The sequence below is a fragment of the Erinaceus europaeus genome, chromosome 19 (assembly GCF_950295315.1).
Source record: "Erinaceus europaeus chromosome 19, mEriEur2.1, whole genome shotgun sequence".
NCBI classification, from domain to species: Eukaryota; Metazoa; Chordata; class Mammalia; order Eulipotyphla; family Erinaceidae; genus Erinaceus; species Erinaceus europaeus.
In genome coordinates, this window is record NC_080180.1 from 20,683,852 (window position 1) to 20,701,791 (window position 17,940).

The window sequence follows — 17,940 nt, forward strand, 5'->3', positions numbered from 1 at the left end:
TGCACACACACCTGCACAGAAGGGAATGTGTGTTTTCCCTACCTCTGGCATCTCTGTTCTTTCCCACCTTCTAGGTAAAAAACTGGCAGAAGAATAAAGGTCCGGTGCATTGCAGCAGACCTGAACTTGTCACTCAGTGTCCAGTGCCAACTTTCTTCTTTTTAAAACTTATTTTAATTATTATTTTTTTTTATTGTCACCAGGGTTCTTGCTGGGGCTTGGTGTGCCACTGCCCAGCTCCCCAGTGCCAACTTTCTACAGCACTTCAGCCAATGGTGGTCCAGATTCCCAGCACACCCCATCCCCATGCCCACCCCAGTCAAAACAAGCAACAAAAGCAAACAAACAAAACCATCAGCTAGGCGTCATCCAGCATCCAGACATCTCTCCAGGAACACGGGCCTGAGGGGCCGAGAGTTCCCTTAGCACTTGGTTCCCACTTAGTGCAGGGGCAGGGCCCAGTGAGTGCTCCTCTGTAAGGGTGGTGCAAGGGTTCCTGATTGTTGGTGAGGGCCTCTTGCCAGACAGAGTTCCAACAGCCAATCCAGACTGGCCCCAGGGTCCCACCCTGGAGGATGTCCTGCTGAGGTGGGGGGTTCACTTGGTGGTGGCGGTGGCTCAGACTTGCCAAAGGAAGGCCCAGGAAAGGAGCAGTGTGCTTGTATTGGCTTCTCACCCTTCCGGGCACTTGGATGAGCAGGAACAGGCTGGGCTTTCTTCCAGGCTGTAACACTGAGCCAGAGGTGGTTGTTAGTTCAGCGGTGCCAGAGCGACCTCCGCGGAGGATGACAAGACCATCTAAATCTGCTCCACTGTAACCTGTGGCATCAGAAAGCATCCAGACATGCATTCTTTTTTAGATTTGTTTATTGTGAGGGCACTGCTGTGGCATATGTGATGCCAGAGGTCGAACTTGAGGCCTCACGCCTGTAAGTCCTGCTCTCTAGTTGCTGAGACACCTCCCTGGCCACCCCAACACATTTTAAAGCCCTTTCACAGGTAGGGTGCTCCTGCTACATGTCCTGAGCCCAAAGGTGTGGCACTGAACGGAAGTAAACCTGCAGTGAACACAAACAACGGGTCAGTGTGAGCTGCACACTTGGTGGCAGGAGCTGCGTTGGGGTCTTCGGAACAGTGGCAAGCTGGTGGTACAGATAAAGCTTTGGACTTTCAAGAATAAGTTCCTGAGTTTGATCCCTGCATTGCATGTGCCAAAGTGATGCTCTGCCTCTCTCCCTTTTTTTAAAATAACTAAATCAATATTTTTAAATTTTATTTTATATATTTATTTTTATTATTGGATAGGGACAGAGAGAAATTGAGAGGGGAGAGGGAGATAGGGAAGGAAAGAGACAGACACCTACAGCCCTGCTTTACCACTTGTGAAGCTTTCCCCCTGCAGGTGGGGACCAGAGGCTTGAACCCAGGTCTATGCACATTGTAATGTGTGAGCTTAATCAGGCGCACCACCACCTGGCCCCCTAAATCAATCTTTTACAATTTTTTTAAAAGATTTTTTTTTATTTTTTATTTTTTATATTTATTTATTTTCCCTTTTGTTGCCCTTATTTTTTATTGTTGTTGTAGTTATTATTGTTACCACTGATGTGTCATTGTTAGATAGGACAGAGAGAAATGGAGAGAGGAGGGGAAGAAAGAGAGGGAGAAAGACAGACAGCTGCAGACCTGCTTCACTTCTTGTGAAGGGACCCCCCTGCAGGTGGGAAGCCGGGGGCTCAAACCGGGATCCTTATGCTAGTTCTTGTGCTTCCCACCACGTGCGCTTAACCCACTGCGCTGCCGCTGACTCCCTATTTATTTTATTAATGAGAAAGATAGGAGGAGAGAGAGAAAGAGCCAGACATCATTCTGGTACATGTGCTGCTGGGGATTAAACTCAGGACCTCATGCTTGAGAGTCTAGTTCCTTAGCCACTGCGCCACCTCCTGGACCACTAAATCAATCTTTAAAAAGAAATCCCAGAAGGATTCAGATGAGAACAATTCAAATGGGCCATAGTGCAGAAGAGCCAGAGGAAGACCTGACTGGGCCCAAGTCTCCTTCTGTCTATCCACTGGCCACATCTCTTGCTAGGTCATGGGAGGCAGGGCACTGTCACTCCAGAGTGAGGCCATCAGTTGGGTGGGTCTCTGAATCTAAGTTTAGCCTTGTTTGCATGCAGGGAATTTCCTCCATCTTTCCTAATGGGAGGTGTTGCTGGTGACCTTTGTCTCCTCCCTTTGAAGCATTCTCTGCCCCTCCCACTCCCACCTGGATCTGAGGCAGTGAGGAAGGTGGGCAGGGCAGAAGTTTGTCACCCTGGAGGTGGGAAAGGAGACCCCAGACTCTACTTCTGCTCCTTTACTGTCTGGGATCCTGGAGGCCTGGCCCTAGTCTCTTCTCAGCATAGGCTGTTTGAGGGGTGATATTGGAGGGTACAAGGGTTGAGGCAGGTGGTCAGTGAAGGAAGGGACTACAGGGAGAGGAAAAGGAATTCACATGGTCTGAAGGGACTTCACATGGTCTGAAGGGACGGAAAGAGAGCTCATTGTGAGGTGTGGGGTGGGGGTTGGCTGTATTGCCACATTCATGAACCCGGTTTGAGTCCTGGCAACACAGTGGGGCAAGCTCCCATATTGTGGTTTCTCTGTCTGAATGCACAAGAAGCCCAGAGCAGGGCAGTCGTGCTTACATGAGGCTCTGGTTCAACAAAAACAAAACAACCTACTTTGAGTCCAAAATGCCTCTAGTCACAGTTACATAATGCAATGCTCAGATTAAGCTATCGACAGAGAAGAAAACTGAGGTTCAGACAGGTGAAGTGACTTGTCCAAAGCTGCAAAGCCAGGCCCACTCAGCCACTCCAGAGAAAGTGAGGAAGAAGTGTCCGCTCCTGGACTCCGGGTTGAACATCCATCCTTGCCCCCAGCCCTCTGAATGCTGCCCAGGCCGGGCCACCCTGGGGTGACAGGGTTAAGCCCTCCTCCTCGGCTCCCTGCTACATTCTTTTGTGCTGAGATCTCCCTGGCAGCTGGTGTGGGACATCGGGACAAGAAAGCTGAAAGGACATGGCCTGGGCACCTGGCAATGAATATCTGCTTGTTCGGCCTCGCTGTCGTGGCCGCCCTGTGGGGTGTGCAGCTGGGGACTGAGCCCAGCACCTGCGGGCCGGGTGCTTCCAGCTCAAGAGGCAGGGTCTCTGCGTCCGGGGCTGTCATCGCCCACACAGAAACAGTGGTGGTTTTGCCCACTTCCAGTCACAGTCTAGGGCTAGGCTCGCCCACCCCCCTGAGCGCCCCAACGCACCAGCATCAGGACCCGCCTCCAGGGGGCGCTCCAGCTGGCTGAGGGAGAGAATGCCGCGGAGGTGTCTGCAGGGAACAGCCCCAGCCGCCAGGGGCTCCGGTGGCCTCAGCCTGTGATCACCTGGGCAGGGACGGGCAGAAAAGTCAGGGGAATTTTAGGTGACTTCTCCAGCCGCGACCCATCCCTGCCCCAGCTCCTGGATGGTCCTGTGGTCCAGGTGGGGGGCACAGGCCACGCCCCTTCCCGGAAGCCACGCCCCCAACCGGGGAGTCACCTCTCTCCTGCCTGGTACGCTGGCGCCACCCCCCTCTGCCAAGCTCGCTTCCCGCTCCCACCCAGAGGTTACTCCAGAAGAAATTCCCTTCAGAGCCGAGCCGCCTCTCGAGGAAGACCTTGACTCACCCCAGCCGGGCCGTGGGTGCTGGCTGTGCGTGTGTGTGTGTGTGTGTGTGTGTGTGTGTGTGTGTGTGTGTGTGCGTGTGTGCGTGTGTGTGTGTTTTCTTCTATAGGGAACCAAGTGGATGGACTTTCCTGTAGTCATCTCTCTTTTTCTTCCATCCTTCTTTCCTTCTTATTTATTTTTAAATTTTAAATCTATTTATTATTATGATAGAGACAGAGAGAAATGGGGGAGAGTGAGGGACAGAGACATGCCTGCAGCCTGCTCCACCACTCTTAAAGTTTTCTTCATGAAGGTGGGGACGGGGGACTTGAACCGGCGTCCTCATGCATGCCACCACCCACCCCCTATTTTATTTCTTTTTTAATGAAAGAAAGATACAGAGAGACCAGAGCCTTGCTTGGTCTGGTTGATGGTGGTGCTGGGGATTGAATCTGGGAGCTCAGAGCCTTAGGTATGCGAGCCCTTTGCAGAACAATTATGCTGTCTCCCCACACTGACCTCTCTCCCTCCCTTTTTTTTTTTTTTGCCTCCAGGGTTTTCATTGGGGCTCAGTGCAGGTAGCACTAGTCTGCTCCTGAGGCCATTCTTTTCTTCCCCTCCCCCCTTTCTTGTATAAGACAGAGAGAAATTGAGAGAGGAAGAGGGGATAGAGAGGGGGAGAGAAAGATAGAGACCTGCAGACCTACATCATCACTCATGAAGCTTTCCCCCTGCAGGTGGGGACTAGGAGCTTGAACCAGCGTCCTTGTGCACTGTAATGGGTGCACTTAGCCAGGTGGCCACTGCCTGGCTCCCTCCCTCTCTTCTTTCCTTTTTTCTTCCTGAACGCTGCTCAGCTGTGGCTACTGGTGATACTAGGGGTCAAAACTGGGACTTCCCATACGCACGTCCTGTGTGCTACCTCTATGCTATCTCCCCTGCCTTGGAGTTGCCCCTTTAATCAACATTTACATGCCATCAACAGCTGGATGGGCTGCCTTAAAGGGCAGTGACTGCTCTGTCAGTGGAGTGGCTCAGGCAGCAGCTGCTTGTTTCTTAGTAATAGCTGCTCTGAGCATCAGTTAGTGAGCTGTCAACAGACATCTGTCAGACTGGCATCCACAGGCTATGTCGTCTCTTACATTATCTATGAATCTTATGAAAGAAAGGTTTTTCCTGGGTTCTGAAAGTTAAGCTGATGTTAAAAGAATTCTGGGGCCAGGCTGTGGTGCACCTGGCTAAGTGCACCCATTACAGTGCTCAAGGGCCCAGGTTTAAGTCCCTGGTTCTCACCTACAGGGGGGGAAGCTTCACAAGTGGTAAAGCAGGGCTGCAGGTGAATGTCTATTTCTCTACATCCTCCTCCCCTCTCAATTTCTGTCTCTAGTCAGTAATAAAAATATAATTTAAAAAAGTAAAAAGAGAAAGAATTCTTGCAGGATGGGTGATGGTGCACCCCATAAAATGCACGTGTTACTATGCACAAGAACTTGGGTTCAAGACCTCAGTCCCCACCTAGGGTGAGGGAGGAATCTTCACAAGTGGTGAAGTAGTGCTGCAGATATGCAGATATCTCTCTTTCTCCCTCACTATCTCCCTCTTGCATCTCTCTCTTTTTAAAGATTTTATTTATTTATACATGAAGAACGACAGGCAGAGAGAGAGAGGGAGAGAACCAGATATCACTCTGGTACATGTGCTGCCAGGGATTGAACTCTGGACCTCATGCTTGAGAGTCCATCATTTTATCCTCTGTGCCACCTCCTGGACCACTTGCATCTCTTTTTAAAATGTTTGTATCTCTTATTCCCTCAGAACTTAAAAAAATATTTTATTTACATAGTTGAAAGAGTCAGAGAGATAGAGAGAGAGTGAGACTTGCAACACTGCTTCACTGCTTAGAAAGCTTCCCTCTCCAGTATAAGGATCCCAGTTCAAGCCCCCGGCTCCCCACCTGCAGGGGAGTCATTTCATAAGCGGAGAAGCAGGTCTGCAGGTGTCTGTATTTCTCTCCCCTTCTCTGTCCTCCCCTCCTCTCTCTGCTCCTCTATGTCCTATCCAAAAACAATGACATCAATAACTACAACAATAATAAACACAACAATGATAAAAAAACAAACAAGGGCAACAAAAGGGAAAAAATAGCCTCCAGGAGCAGTGGATTTGTGGTGCAGGCACTGGGCACCAGCAATAACCCTGGAGGCAAAAAGTTATGCAAGAAGGCTTTCATGCCTGAGACTTCAAAGTTCCAGGTTCAAGTCTCTGTGCCACCATAAGTGAGAGCAGTGAACAGTACTCTGGTGAAAAAAAAAAAAAGATTTATTTACTAATTTACTTGAGAGAAGCCAGAGAGCAGGGACTGAGTCTGTGACCTTGGGCATGCAAATGGTGCTGTCTAGTTGCTTTACCTGTTGTGTGTAGCTCTAGGATTAAGTCTAAGTAAAGCATGTGCTTGACCACTGAGCCTTCCAGCTGTCCCGACTTCCAAAAGCAGATTTTCCCACTAGGGTGTCCTTTTTTTTCCCTTGCTCATGTGCTCCTGAGGAGGCCTCAACAGCCTCTTGGTCCAGAAGCCCTGAGTACGGAGAACTAGAGAGATCCAGGGGGGTGGTGTGTTCACACCTGCCCAGCCTGAGTCTCACCACTTGCCACTCAGAACTGACTCTCCCTGCTTCTCTGGCTACCTCTATGCTTCAATTTTCAAGCTGGCAAAATGGACATGGAATAGCACCTCCTACGGTGGTTATGAGAATTAAACCTGTTACTAACATGTCCCAGGAACACTGTGTACCAGGTCTCTGTCCCAGTGACTTCCCGAAAGGAGCTTACTTCATCCCCATACGCCTGGTCTTATTCCCACATTACAGCTGAGGAAGTTGAAGTGTAAAAACATTACGTACTTGACCAAAATCTCTCTCTCTCTCTCTCTCTCTCATATACACACACTGCAGAACCACTTAAGGAGTTAGATCCAAACTAGTTCCAGAGAATGCTCTTACACATCTTACACACATAACTTGCTTAGTATAATGTTGTACATTTACTTGAGTGTCTTTCCATATTAGTCCAGACGTCCTCATTCAAAGCTGTAGCCTTTCTGTAGCCTGCATGGGGGAAATTCCTTGAGAGAAGAACGAGGAATTCCTGAAGCCATGGAAAGACATTTTGTACACGGACATGCTCTGAAAGAGGAGCTGCCTCTAGCTCAGTCCAGAGAGAGGGCTCCCAGATAGAGGGGAGAACACCAGAGCATCAGTCCGTTTGCAATGCCAGGGCTCGAACTTGGAGCTTTAGGCTTGTAGACCAGTCCCTCTAGGCACCACAAGGACTCTTGCCTCACACTCTCTTTTCAGACTTCCTCCTCAAAGTCTAGGTGGGCTGGGTTAGGATGGGACATCCACCTGTGAACATCTGGCGCCACCTAGTGGCCACTGACATTCTGCCCATGCAGAACCCAGGAGGCCCAGGGCCCGCAGACTGGCTCCTGTCAGGGCCTGAGCCTCTGGGGCCTAGAAAGGGCCTAATGGTTAGCTCAAAAGGCTCTGGAGCCAGCTCTGGGTTCTGGGCCCAGCATTACCAGGTCCCAGCCATGTGGTGAATGGTGAGGGGTTAACTGCTGTGAGTCTACAATTGTCAACCTAAGAATGGCTATAGTGGGGTGAGTCCTGAGAGCAGCCCAGAGGGCTGGCCAGGTCGGCTGGGAGCAGGGATGTCTCTGGTAGCCCAGGGCAGGCTGCCACCCAGTGCTGGTGTAGGGGTTTCCTGGGCATTGCTTCCCGACGTGGAGTCTGGAGTTCTGCACCTTGAATCTGGTCCTGCCACCCAACATCTCCATATTCTGCTGTGGCTCCCAAGACTCAGAGCTGTTATCCTCTGAGGAGTTAAATGTCAGGAAGCGTGGCCATGTCCTGGAGGCTGAGATGGGTGAGGGCAGCAAAGAGTGCCTGTGTCCAGCAGAGGGCCCTGCCCAGCCTGGGGCCGGCGGGGCGGGAGGCACAGCCTGAGCCCAAGCCCAGACACCCGAGTGGAGGCGGACAGCCAGCCAGCTGCCTGTGCCCAGCCCGCCCAGCACCCGCTCCCAGCTTCACCTGCTCTGTGGGGCAGCTGCCTCCCGCGTCCGGTCATGCAGTGGCTGTGGCCGCTGGCCGTTTCTCTCTCTGTGGTGTTGTGGGGCAGCACAGACTTTGGGGTGCAGGCCCAGGAGCAGCAGAGCCGTGCCAGGAGGGGCACTGAGGAAGAGGAGGCCAAGGGTGTGCAGCAGTATGTGCCTGACGTGTGGGCTGAGTACCCCCGGCTCCTCATCCCTGCGGACCCCAGGCCCACCAGGCCATTGGTGGCCACCAGCCCCCAGCTGGGCCATGACAGGGGTGCCCCGGATGGTGGGCAAGAGCCACAGGGCAATGTGACAGGAACGCTGGGGCAGAAGCTGCAGATTCAGAACCCACTGTACCCAGTGACAGAGAGCTCATCCAGCGCCTACGCCATCATGCTCCTGGCTCTCGTGCTGTTTGCCGTGGGCATCGTGGGCAACCTGTCGGTCATGTGCATTGTATGGCACAGCTACTACCTGAAGAGTGCCTGGAACTCCATCCTGGCCAGCCTGGCCCTCTGGGACTTCTTGGTTCTCTTCTTCTGCCTCCCTGTCGTCATCTTCAACGCGATCACCAAGCAGAGGCTGCTGGGGGATGTCTCATGCCGGGCTGTGCCCTTCATGGAGGTGAGTGTGTCCCATTAGAAACAGAGCTCTGGGGGCCCAAGTAGTGGTGCACTGTGTTAAGTGAACATAGTACTAAGCACAAGGACCCATGCAAGGGTCTGGGTTTGAGCTCCTGTTCCCCAACTTGCACGGGGGGGGGGAGTGTGTCACTTCACAAGCAGTGAAACAGGCCTGCAGGTATCTCTTTCTCTCTCCTTCTCTATCTTTCCCTCCCCTTAATTTCTCTCTGTCTTATCCAATAAAATAGAAAAGATGGCCTCCAGGAGCAGTGGATTCGTAGTGCTGGCACTAATCCCTAGCAATAACCCTGGAGGCAAAAAATAAAAAAAGAGAAAGAAAGGAAAGGAAACCAGAGTTCTTGCCTCTTTTCCTCTGGGTTGGGCAAGGTTTGAGAACCAAGCTGGCCAGGGCAGTGGGCAGGTGTGTGGACTTTCTGGGTTCCAGCCCCAGCCTGATCTGCTCTGGGCATAGTCTCAAGGAGAACTTCTCCACAGCCATCCTCCATCCTGCCTTTCATGAAGCCGAGGGTCCTTTGCTGGGTCTCCTTGTTTTCCTTTGTACCCATGGCTTGCTGCCCATACTCACTGCTCCCTTCTTTCTTTTTAAAACTATCTTATCTATTTATTTATTTAGGATAGAGAGAGAGAAATTGAGAGGGGAGAGAACATAGATAGATAGATGACTTGACTGCTTCACTGTTTATGAAACATCTTCCATGCAGGTGAGGACCAGGGGCTTGAACCTGGCTTCTTGAGCACTGTAATGTGTGCACTTAACCAGGTGCACTACCACCCGGCTCCTCACCACTCAATGTGTTGCCTCCTTGAGCAATATCCCAGGGAAGCCCCAGTTCCCCATAGGTGCCCCCAGACTGAGCCAATGTCCACTCCCCATGAATGTAAACAGCAGAAGGAAAGGGCCTTCCTCCCTTCCTTACTGCCACTGCCACTACTGACAGCATCAGCCACCCCCAAAATCCTCTCAGAAAGGGGATGCTGTTTCTGGTGCTGAGTCAGGGGTGGGGGTCTTTAGTCTTAGCTCTGTTACATTAAGTGTTATTCATTAGATAAGCTATTTTATTTTATCATCTCTAGGGCTTCACCTCTCTGGGATGGCTTTTACAGATGGGAGACATGGGGGACAGATAGCACAACACCAAAGCTTCCCCTCAGTGTGTTGGGGGCCGGGTTCAAATCTGGGTTGTGCTCTTAACCAAACAAGTGTACTGTTTCGGTTAACTAGTTCTCTGGTATAGGCAAGTCCTATCTTCCCCCCCCCCCAGTCCCTTAACCTGGGGTAGACCAGATGGCCCTCCCAGCTAGGCTCTTCAGCAATGCCCAAGCACACTGTTGCTTCATTTCTGAGAACTGCCATATTGAGACAAGCACATGAGTAATGCAGGATGTTTAGAGCATCTACAGACAGCTTGATTGGAAATGTTAGAAAAATATGCCGGTGGCTTATGTAAAGCTAGTCTGTCTCCATAAGAATGCAAAGTCGGGGGCAGGGCTGTAGCACAGCGGGTTAAGTGCACATGCTGTGAAGCGCAAGGACCAGCATAAAGATCTGGGTTCAAGCCCTCGGTTCCCTATCTGCAGGAGGAGTCGCTTCACAGGTCGTGAAGCAGGTCTGCTGGTGTCTGTCTTTCTCTCTCCCTCTCTGTCTTCCCCTCCTCTCTCCATTTTTTTCTGTCCTATCCAACAATGGTAGCAATAACAACAACAATAATAACAACAATGGTAAACAACAAGGGCAACAAAAGGGGAGAAAATGGCCTCCAGGAGCAGTAGATTTTTAGTGCAGGCACCGAGCCCCAGCAATAACCCTGGAGACAAATAAAATAAAATAAAATAAAATAAAATAAAATAAAATAAAATAAAATAAAATAAAATAAAATGAACACAAAGTCAGCAAGCTGTCTTTTCCATGTTGCTTACGTGGGGGTTAAACACAAGGACAGGAGTGATATGACCCCTCGGTGAGCACTGCTGTTTCCCCTAAGTGCTTGGCGCGGGGTGACCTGCTGGGGTGGAGAAGAATTGGGGTTAAACACGGGGAAACCGGTCCTCTCCCTGCTCTGTCCCTGAGTCACTGACTGAGTCACAGTATCAATGTTGCTCTTTGCGGTCCTCCCCGAGGAGACCACATGCAGTAGCCCCAGACTACTCACACCTGGAGAGGACCCCACAGCTGGGTACATCCTGTGTGACTTAGTCATCACTTATATTCATGCCCAGTAAGGGTGAGACTAGAGTCCCTCACAGCTGGCCAGACCTGCTTAGAGATGGGGCCTCACTTTCACCCAGGGGCCTGGTTATGGCGCCTAACATGCTTAAACTTCAAGTTCCTCTTCTGTAAATTGGGAATAATAATAAGAGCTGCAGCCTGAATGAATCATTTCTTTAAAAAAAAATTTTTTTTTAATGCCATCAGTGTTATCACTGACCTGCACAATGAATTCACCACTCCCGGTGGCCATTTTTCCTTTCCCCTTTTTCTCCCCTTCCTTCCTTCTTAAAAATTTGATAAGGGAGAGTTGGGTGGTAGCGCAGCAGGTTAAGTGCACATGGTGCAAAGCTCAAGGACTGGAGTAAGGATCCTGGTTCGAGCCCCCAGCTCCCTACCCGCAGGGGAGTCACTTCACAGGCGGTGAAGCAGGTCTGCAGGTGTCTCTCTTTCTCTTCCCCTGTCTGTCTTCCCCTCCTCTCTCCATTTCTTTCTGTCCTATCCAACAACAATGACATCAACAGCAATAATAACTACAACAATAAAAAAAAAAAAAAAACAAGGGCAACAAAAGAGAAAAAAAAAGTAAAAGCCAGATACATAAAATAAGAGCCAAGTATCCACGCAACTCTTATATACATTTGTTGGGTCCCCAGGTAAAATAAAAGCATTCATGAATTATATGTCCAGACAGCACTGTTACACCGCTCCTAAAACCTCCCTGCCACTGGTAGGGACCAGGGATTTTAAGCCCTGGTCCTTGTGCATGGTAACATGTGTTCTCAACTGAGCATGCAACTTCCTGGCCCCTCTGAATGAAATTCTGGAAAACAGGCAACTGGGCAATGCTTATAAAGTGCTTAGAATTATATTGATAGCAGTCCAGTAGGGCTGTGGACGTAGCTTAGAGGTAAAGCTCAGCATTTATGAGCCTGAGACCCCAGGTTTGATCCTTGGCACTGCATATGCCACAGCTGAGTAGTGCTCTAATCCCCCTTCCATAAAAATAAATAAGAGGGAGTTGGGTGGTAGTGCAGCGGGTTAAGCGCATATGGCACAAAGCGCAAGGACCAGCCTAAGGATCTCGGTTCGAGCCCCTGGCTCCCCACCTGCAGGGGAGTCGCTTCACAGGCAGTGAAGCAGGTCTGTAAGTGTCTATCTTTCTCTCCCCCTCTGTCTTCCCTTCCTCTCTTGATTTCTCTCTGTCTTATCCAACAATGACAATGACATCAATAACAACAATAATAACTACAACAACAATGAAAAACAACAAGGGCAACAAAAGGGAAAATAAATAAATATAAAAAAATAAAGATGGGAGAGATAGCATACTAGCTATGCGAAGGACTTTTTTCAATTGAAGTCATTTATTTTCTTAGCAATTTAATTCAGTTAAACATTTATCAAACTTTTTTTTAAAAAAAGAATTTATTTATTTATTTATTAATGAGAAAGACAGGAGAAGAGAGAGAAAGAACCAGACATCACTCTGGTACATGTGCTGCTGGGGATTGAACTTGGGACCTCATGCTTGAGAGTCCACTGTGCCACCTCCCAGACCACGCAAAAGACTTTCATGCCTGAGGCTCCAAAGTCCCAGGTTCAGCCCCTGGCATTACTATAAACCAGAGCTGAGCAGTGCTCTGGTTTTAAAGATTAAACTGTTAAAACCGATTAATTTATTATTAATTCTATTACTAATATTAACTGAGCTATTAATAATGAATTAAAATTAATAATTTAAAATTAACGACAAGGGAGCCAGGTGGTGGTGCACCCATTAGAGCACACATGTTACAATGCTCAAAGACCTGGGTTCGAGCCCCTGGTTTCCACCTGCAGGGGGATGCTTCATGAGTGGTGAAGCAGTGTTGCATGTGTCTCTCTTTCTCCCTCTTTATCTCCTTCCTTCTTGATTTTTCTGTCTCGAATAAATCAATTGAAAACACTTAAAATAATATTTTATTTAAAAATCATAATAATTGAGAAATGAAAATCATTAAGGAAATAGTAAAACCTAAAGTGATCCAACAGTGGTTTTCACAGTGGACTGGCCTTCGGGGAGGAGGCAGGCAGACAAACTCAGGAACTCAGTATAACGACCGTGTGGGCCGGGGCCCTCCTTGGCTGCCACTTCCACACCTGCAGAGAATGACCCTGACCCCCCAGCTCTAGGGGTAGGGTAGGAGTGGAGGGAGGAAGTGCCCTGCCCCAGAACCTCCTGATAGCGAGGCCCAGGGTGGCCTAGGAGGATCCAGAAAAGGACTGGCAACAAAGTAGGGTGTTTTTGAGATTCAGGAAAAGAAGGGGAGCCCAGTGTTGTTGCCCAAGGCGGAAGGCTGCTCCCCCAAGGGCCAGGCTCCCTGCCAAGAGGGGGTGGGGTTCCCACAAAAGCTTGCAGGCCAGGATGGGGTCCTTGCCAGAAGGGGGTGGAGTCAGGTAGACAGGAGGGTGTGAGCACAGTCCCCAGTGTGGTCAAACATGGGCTGAGCTACCAGGGCTTTCCTCCTCCTCCCTTCTTCTTTCTGGCACTTTCTCTCCCCTCTCTGGCTGCTTCCTGCCGGCTCACAGGGGGCTTTTCCTGGGGTTCAATAAATGACCTGCAGGGAGGACTGCTCCCCCAGAGGCTGTGCTTCTCTGCACAAAAGTCTGTGTTCACACATTTGAGTGTGTGAATGTGCAAGGGCATCTGAGTGTACAGAAGACTGTGGATATATGAGTCTGGGTATGTAAGAGTGTGCCCATGCTGACTGTGTGCGCATGTGTGTATGTGTGAATTTGAAAGGGTGTCTGTGAGTGTGCAGGAGATTGTGAGTGTGCAAAGTATCTCATGTGTGGTTGCAGGATGTGTGTGCATGTGAGTGTGCAATGTGCCAGGTTTGATCCCTGGCACTGCATATGTCCGAGCTTAGTGGTGCTCTAATCCCCTTCCCATAAAAATAAATAAGGATGGGAGTCGGGCAGTAGCGCAGCTGGTTAAGCACACGTGGCGCAAAGCACAAGGACCAATATAAGGATCCTGGTTTGAGCCCCTGGCACCCCACCTGCAGGGCAGTCACTTCACAGGTGGTGAAGTAAGTCTACAGGTGTCTGTCTTTCTGTCCGCCTCTCTGTTTTCCCTTCCTCTCTCCATTTCTCTCTGTCCTATCCAACAACGAGGACATCAGTAACAACAAGAATAACTACAACAATGAAAAACAACAAAGGCAACAAAAGGGAATAAATATAAAAAATAAATAAATAAATAAATAAATAAATAAGGATGGGAGAGATAGCATACTGGTTATGCAAAGGACTTTCATGCCTGAGGTTCCAAAGTTCCAGGTTCAATCCCTGGTACTACTATAAAACAGAGCTGAGCAGTGAGCTCTGGTTTTAAAAATTAAACTATTAGCAGTAATTAACAACAGTAAAAATTAAACTATTAGTAGTAACAGAGGATCTGCAGGTGTGCAAGAAAGTGTGAGTGTGCTCATGTGTGTGACTGCAGGAAAATATGTGAATTTGAAGGAACATCCGTGAATGTGCAGGGAAGTGAGTGTATGAGTGTGCCCATGTGAGTGGGAGTGTGTGACTGCTGAGAATGTGTGTGAGTGTAAGTGTGTGTGTGGTCATGTGCAAGGCTAGTGTGAGTGTGAGTGAGTGTGAGTGAGTCTCAATCCTCAGGATCACGTGCAGGAAGCGAGTTGGGGTGAGGAGAGGGAGCCCCGCAGAGGCTGCACTGCCAGTCTTTGCTCTGGCTTTTCCTCACGATGGTGAGCCCGGCAGCTCTGGCAGGAACCAGCTGTCAGGACCCAAGGTGGTTTCTGTACTCACCCCTGGTTGCCAGTCACTGTCTCAGGACCAAGGAGCCAGAACCCTCCTTGGCCTTTCAGGCTCTGACGCAGTGGGCCCTCCCTCCCCATGTGCTCACAGGTATCCTCCCTGGGCGTCACCACCTTCAGCCTCTGTGCTCTGGGCATTGACCGCTTCCACGTGGCCACCAGCACGCTGCCTAAGGTGCGGCCCATCGAGCGCTGCCAGTCCATCCTGGCCAAGCTGGCCGTCATCTGGGTGGGTTCCATGACGCTGGCCGTGCCTGAGCTGTTGCTGTGGCAGCTGGTGCGGGAGCCTGGCGCGGGGGGCACAGTGGACTCGTGCATCATGAAGCCATCGGCCGGCCTGCCTGAGTCCCTCTACTCCCTGGTGATGACCTACCAGCATGCCCGCACGTGGTGGTACTTCGGCTGCTACTTCTGCCTGCCCATCCTCTTCACCGTCACCTGCCAACTGGTGACATGGCGTGTGCGGGGGCCCCCGGGCAGGAAGCCCGAGTGTCGAGCGGGCAAGCATGGGCAGTGCGAGCGGCAGCTCAACCGCACGGTGGTAGGCCTGGCCGTGGCCTACGCCCTGTGCGCATTGCCTGAGAATGTCTGCAACCTGGTGCTGGCCTACCTCTCCACCCGGCTGGCCCACCACACTCTGGACCTCCTGGGCCTGGTCAACCAGTTCTCTGCCTTTTTCAAGGGTGCCGTCACACCGGTGCTGCTCCTGGCGCTGAGCCGGCCACTGGGCCGTGCCTTCCTGGACTGCTGCTGCTGCTGCTGCGAGCAGTGTGGTGCCTCCTCCTTCACGGAGCCTACTGCGGACAGCCCCGACGGCAAGCTCAAGACCGAGCTGGCCTCCCCCGTCTACTTCCACAAGCCCAGGGAGTCGCCCCCGCTGCTGCCCCTGGGAACGCCCTGCTGAGGCCCGGGGCACCTACCCTCGGGTGTGCAGGGCGTGGGGGCTGTTTTTGTCCCCATGGGGGTGTGTCCAAGTCCCCTCCATAAGCAGGGCCCTCCTGGTCACCCTGTGGAGCCCTTCAGGCCTGTCCTCTCAGCCAGTAGGTGGTGAAGTTTTGAGGCCCATAGAACCTTCCAGAAGCTCAGTTCCCCTCCCCTGTGCAAAGGAGATACACAATGCCCCTCACCCCGCCAGCTCCTTGCCCCCACGATTGCTGCCCTCCCTCCTCTCTCTGCTCTGATTCGGACCCAGAATTGACTTTGGTTGTACTCTCTCTCTCCAAGCATCATCTCCTTGGGCCCCTGACACCCCTCATCCTAGAGAGGTAAGGTTTTGGGGGGTTCAGCCTGATGGGGCTCAGCACTCTTTCCTCTGGCCCGGATCTGACCCAGGCCTGCTGCCTCTCCTTCTTCTGTCTTTCTGGGGGGTTCCCTAAGTGGGCATGTCTGCACCCCTCTTGTGAGAAGCTTCCCTGTAGAAGGTCCTTCTAGAATCACAATAAACTAGGTAGAACTACCTCATGTGCCCATTGGGTTTCTTTTAATTTATTTATTGGATAGAGACAGAAACTGAGGGGGATGTGGAGCTAGAGAAGGAGACACCTGCAGCCCTGCTCCACTACTCCTGAAGCCTCCCCCTTGCAGGTGGGGACCAGGGAGTTGAATCTGGGTCTTTGTGTGTGGTAGTGTGCACGCTTTAATGGATGTGCCCCCACCCACTGAATTTCTTGTGCCAGTTTTGGAAGTTTCCAGGTACACCTACCCTCTCTTCTGCCCACAGCTGGCCCTTCTTGGCCTGTGGCTAATGTCCTGCCCAGACTTGTGGCTTTCTGTTTTGAGGGACAGAAGCGATTGGGGGTAGGGGGTGGGGAGCACAGGCAACTGAGCCCAGCTGTCCTTGGGAAGTCAGAAGTCTGTGAGTTTGTCCCTTCTGGAGCCCTCCAGCCCTATTCCCCCCTCAATCCACAAAGCCCCCATTTGAGGGAAACCAGAGGCCAGTCCTGCCTGAGCCCCAGGCTCCCGGCTTTGCACTCTGAGAGTGCTGTTGTTTAGTTTCTGAGAAGGGACTGTGTGCCCATCAGCTGCCTGGCCCCTGCCTGCCCCCAGCCCACCCCAACGCCTGCTGCCAGCCAGAACTGTGGCCCCTGGTCCTGGCTGGGAGTCCCACTTCCCCAGCCTGGCCTCAGGGGCCCTTTTAGAGGCCAAGTCCAGGTCACAGAGGGGCTGCCTCAGCCCAAGGCCCCAGGTCATTTCCTGCTCTATCAGGAGGAGCTCTGGGTCCCACAGGCAACTTCCACCCATCTGGCCCACTGGGAGCATCTGTCTGGGCCTAGGAAGTGTCCTGGTGGGGTCCTAGCTCCCTCCTCTGGCCACCCCACCCACACCCTTGGCCTGTGTGCCCCCAGTTCCTCCCCCTTCTCCAGGGGCTCTTAACTGCCTTGTTCTGGCTCTCTGGCACCCATCCCCGGGGGTGGGCAAGGCCGCCAAGAGAGAGGGAGGCTGTTGCTAGGTGACAGGGCTGCCAGGCGCACTCAGTGCTGGGGAGCAGCACCCCCACTTCTCAGCAACCTGTTGCCACAGTGACGGAAGCCCCCAGCATTGTCTGGTGAAACTTCAGTGGTGGAGGGGCTCATGGGATAGGGGGGCAAAGGTAGGCTTGCTGAACCCTACCCCAGCCCCAGCTACCCCAATAGCTTCTGATGAGTTGGGGGGGGGCGGCAGCTGGGGTGAGGCGAGGTGAAGTCTGGGACCAGGAGGGGACTGTGGTTGGATAGTAGGCTCAGCGACAGGGGAGGGGGAACTCTCAGCATCCTGTTTTTTGGAGGCCTCTCCCTCCTGTTAGTTGGCCACCAACTCAGAGCAGAACTGGTGGCTCTGAGGCCCTGCCACCACCACCAACCCGGGGGAGGGGGAGCCTGCCCATGTGAGCGGCCTACGGAATGAGCACACCAGCCGGGCCCTGGGCAAGAGCCATTCTCCCTCCTGCCAGCCAGCTGGGGGAACAATGAGATGTTTGTTGTTAAGGGGTCCTTGGCCAGGGGTGGGGGGCAGGAGTGGAGATGAGGGCGGGGGCGGCACAGGTTGGCTTAGGGGGCTAGAGCTGGAGGGTCAGAGTGTGACATTAACTCCTGGTGGTCGACTGGCTTCAAGACACTAACACTGAGGTCAGTTGGGGGGGGGTCTGTGCACTGAGTCCCCAGTCCCCCACAAGCCGAGGAGCCAGGAGGCACATACACTTTGCAAAAGGACAGTTACAGTCACCTGGTCCCAACTGACCTATCAGCTGGTCGCAAAGGACACAGCATCTGCATGAGGCCAGAGGGACGGGCCCCGAGCACCGAGCTTGGCACCATCTCCTCCTTCCCTTGGGGTGTGTGTTCTCCAATTCTGACACAAAGGCAGCCTTGGTGAGGGCACCTGCAGATCTGTGCCCCCTCCAGCGGACGGCCAGTCAGCCTTCTGTCTTTAAGTACGCCAGTACCAGGCTGGCTGGGACTAGCTGCTGGAAACCAGCTCGGACCCATCGTCCTCCAGCCTTCCCCCCA

At 52.0% G+C, this 17,940-nt stretch overlaps 1 protein-coding gene across 1 annotated transcript; it reads left to right on the forward strand.

Annotated features, from left to right (window-relative positions):
- Positions 1 to 7,688: 7,688 nt before the first annotated feature.
- Positions 7,689 to 15,618, forward strand: GPR37L1 (G protein-coupled receptor 37 like 1). The gene is made up of 2 exons (XM_007522132.3): positions 7,689 to 8,405; positions 14,547 to 15,618. Exons 1-2 carry the CDS (start codon positions 7,812 to 7,814, stop codon positions 15,357 to 15,359), a joined length of 1,407 nt encoding a protein of 468 aa, XP_007522194.1. The 5' UTR covers positions 7,689 to 7,811; the 3' UTR covers positions 15,360 to 15,618.
- Positions 15,619 to 17,940: the final 2,322 nt, after the last annotated feature.

Bases quoted from the DNA above. Each gene is read 5' to 3' on its own strand.
- GPR37L1 (XM_007522132.3), top strand. From the start codon at position 7,812: ATGCAGTGGCTGTGGCCGCTGGCCGTTTCTCTCTCTGTGGTGTTGTGG. The intron at 8,406-14,546 runs GTGAGTGTGTCC...ATGTGCTCACAG, and splicing joins GGGCTGTGCCCTTCATGGAG to GTATCCTCCCTGGGCGTCAC.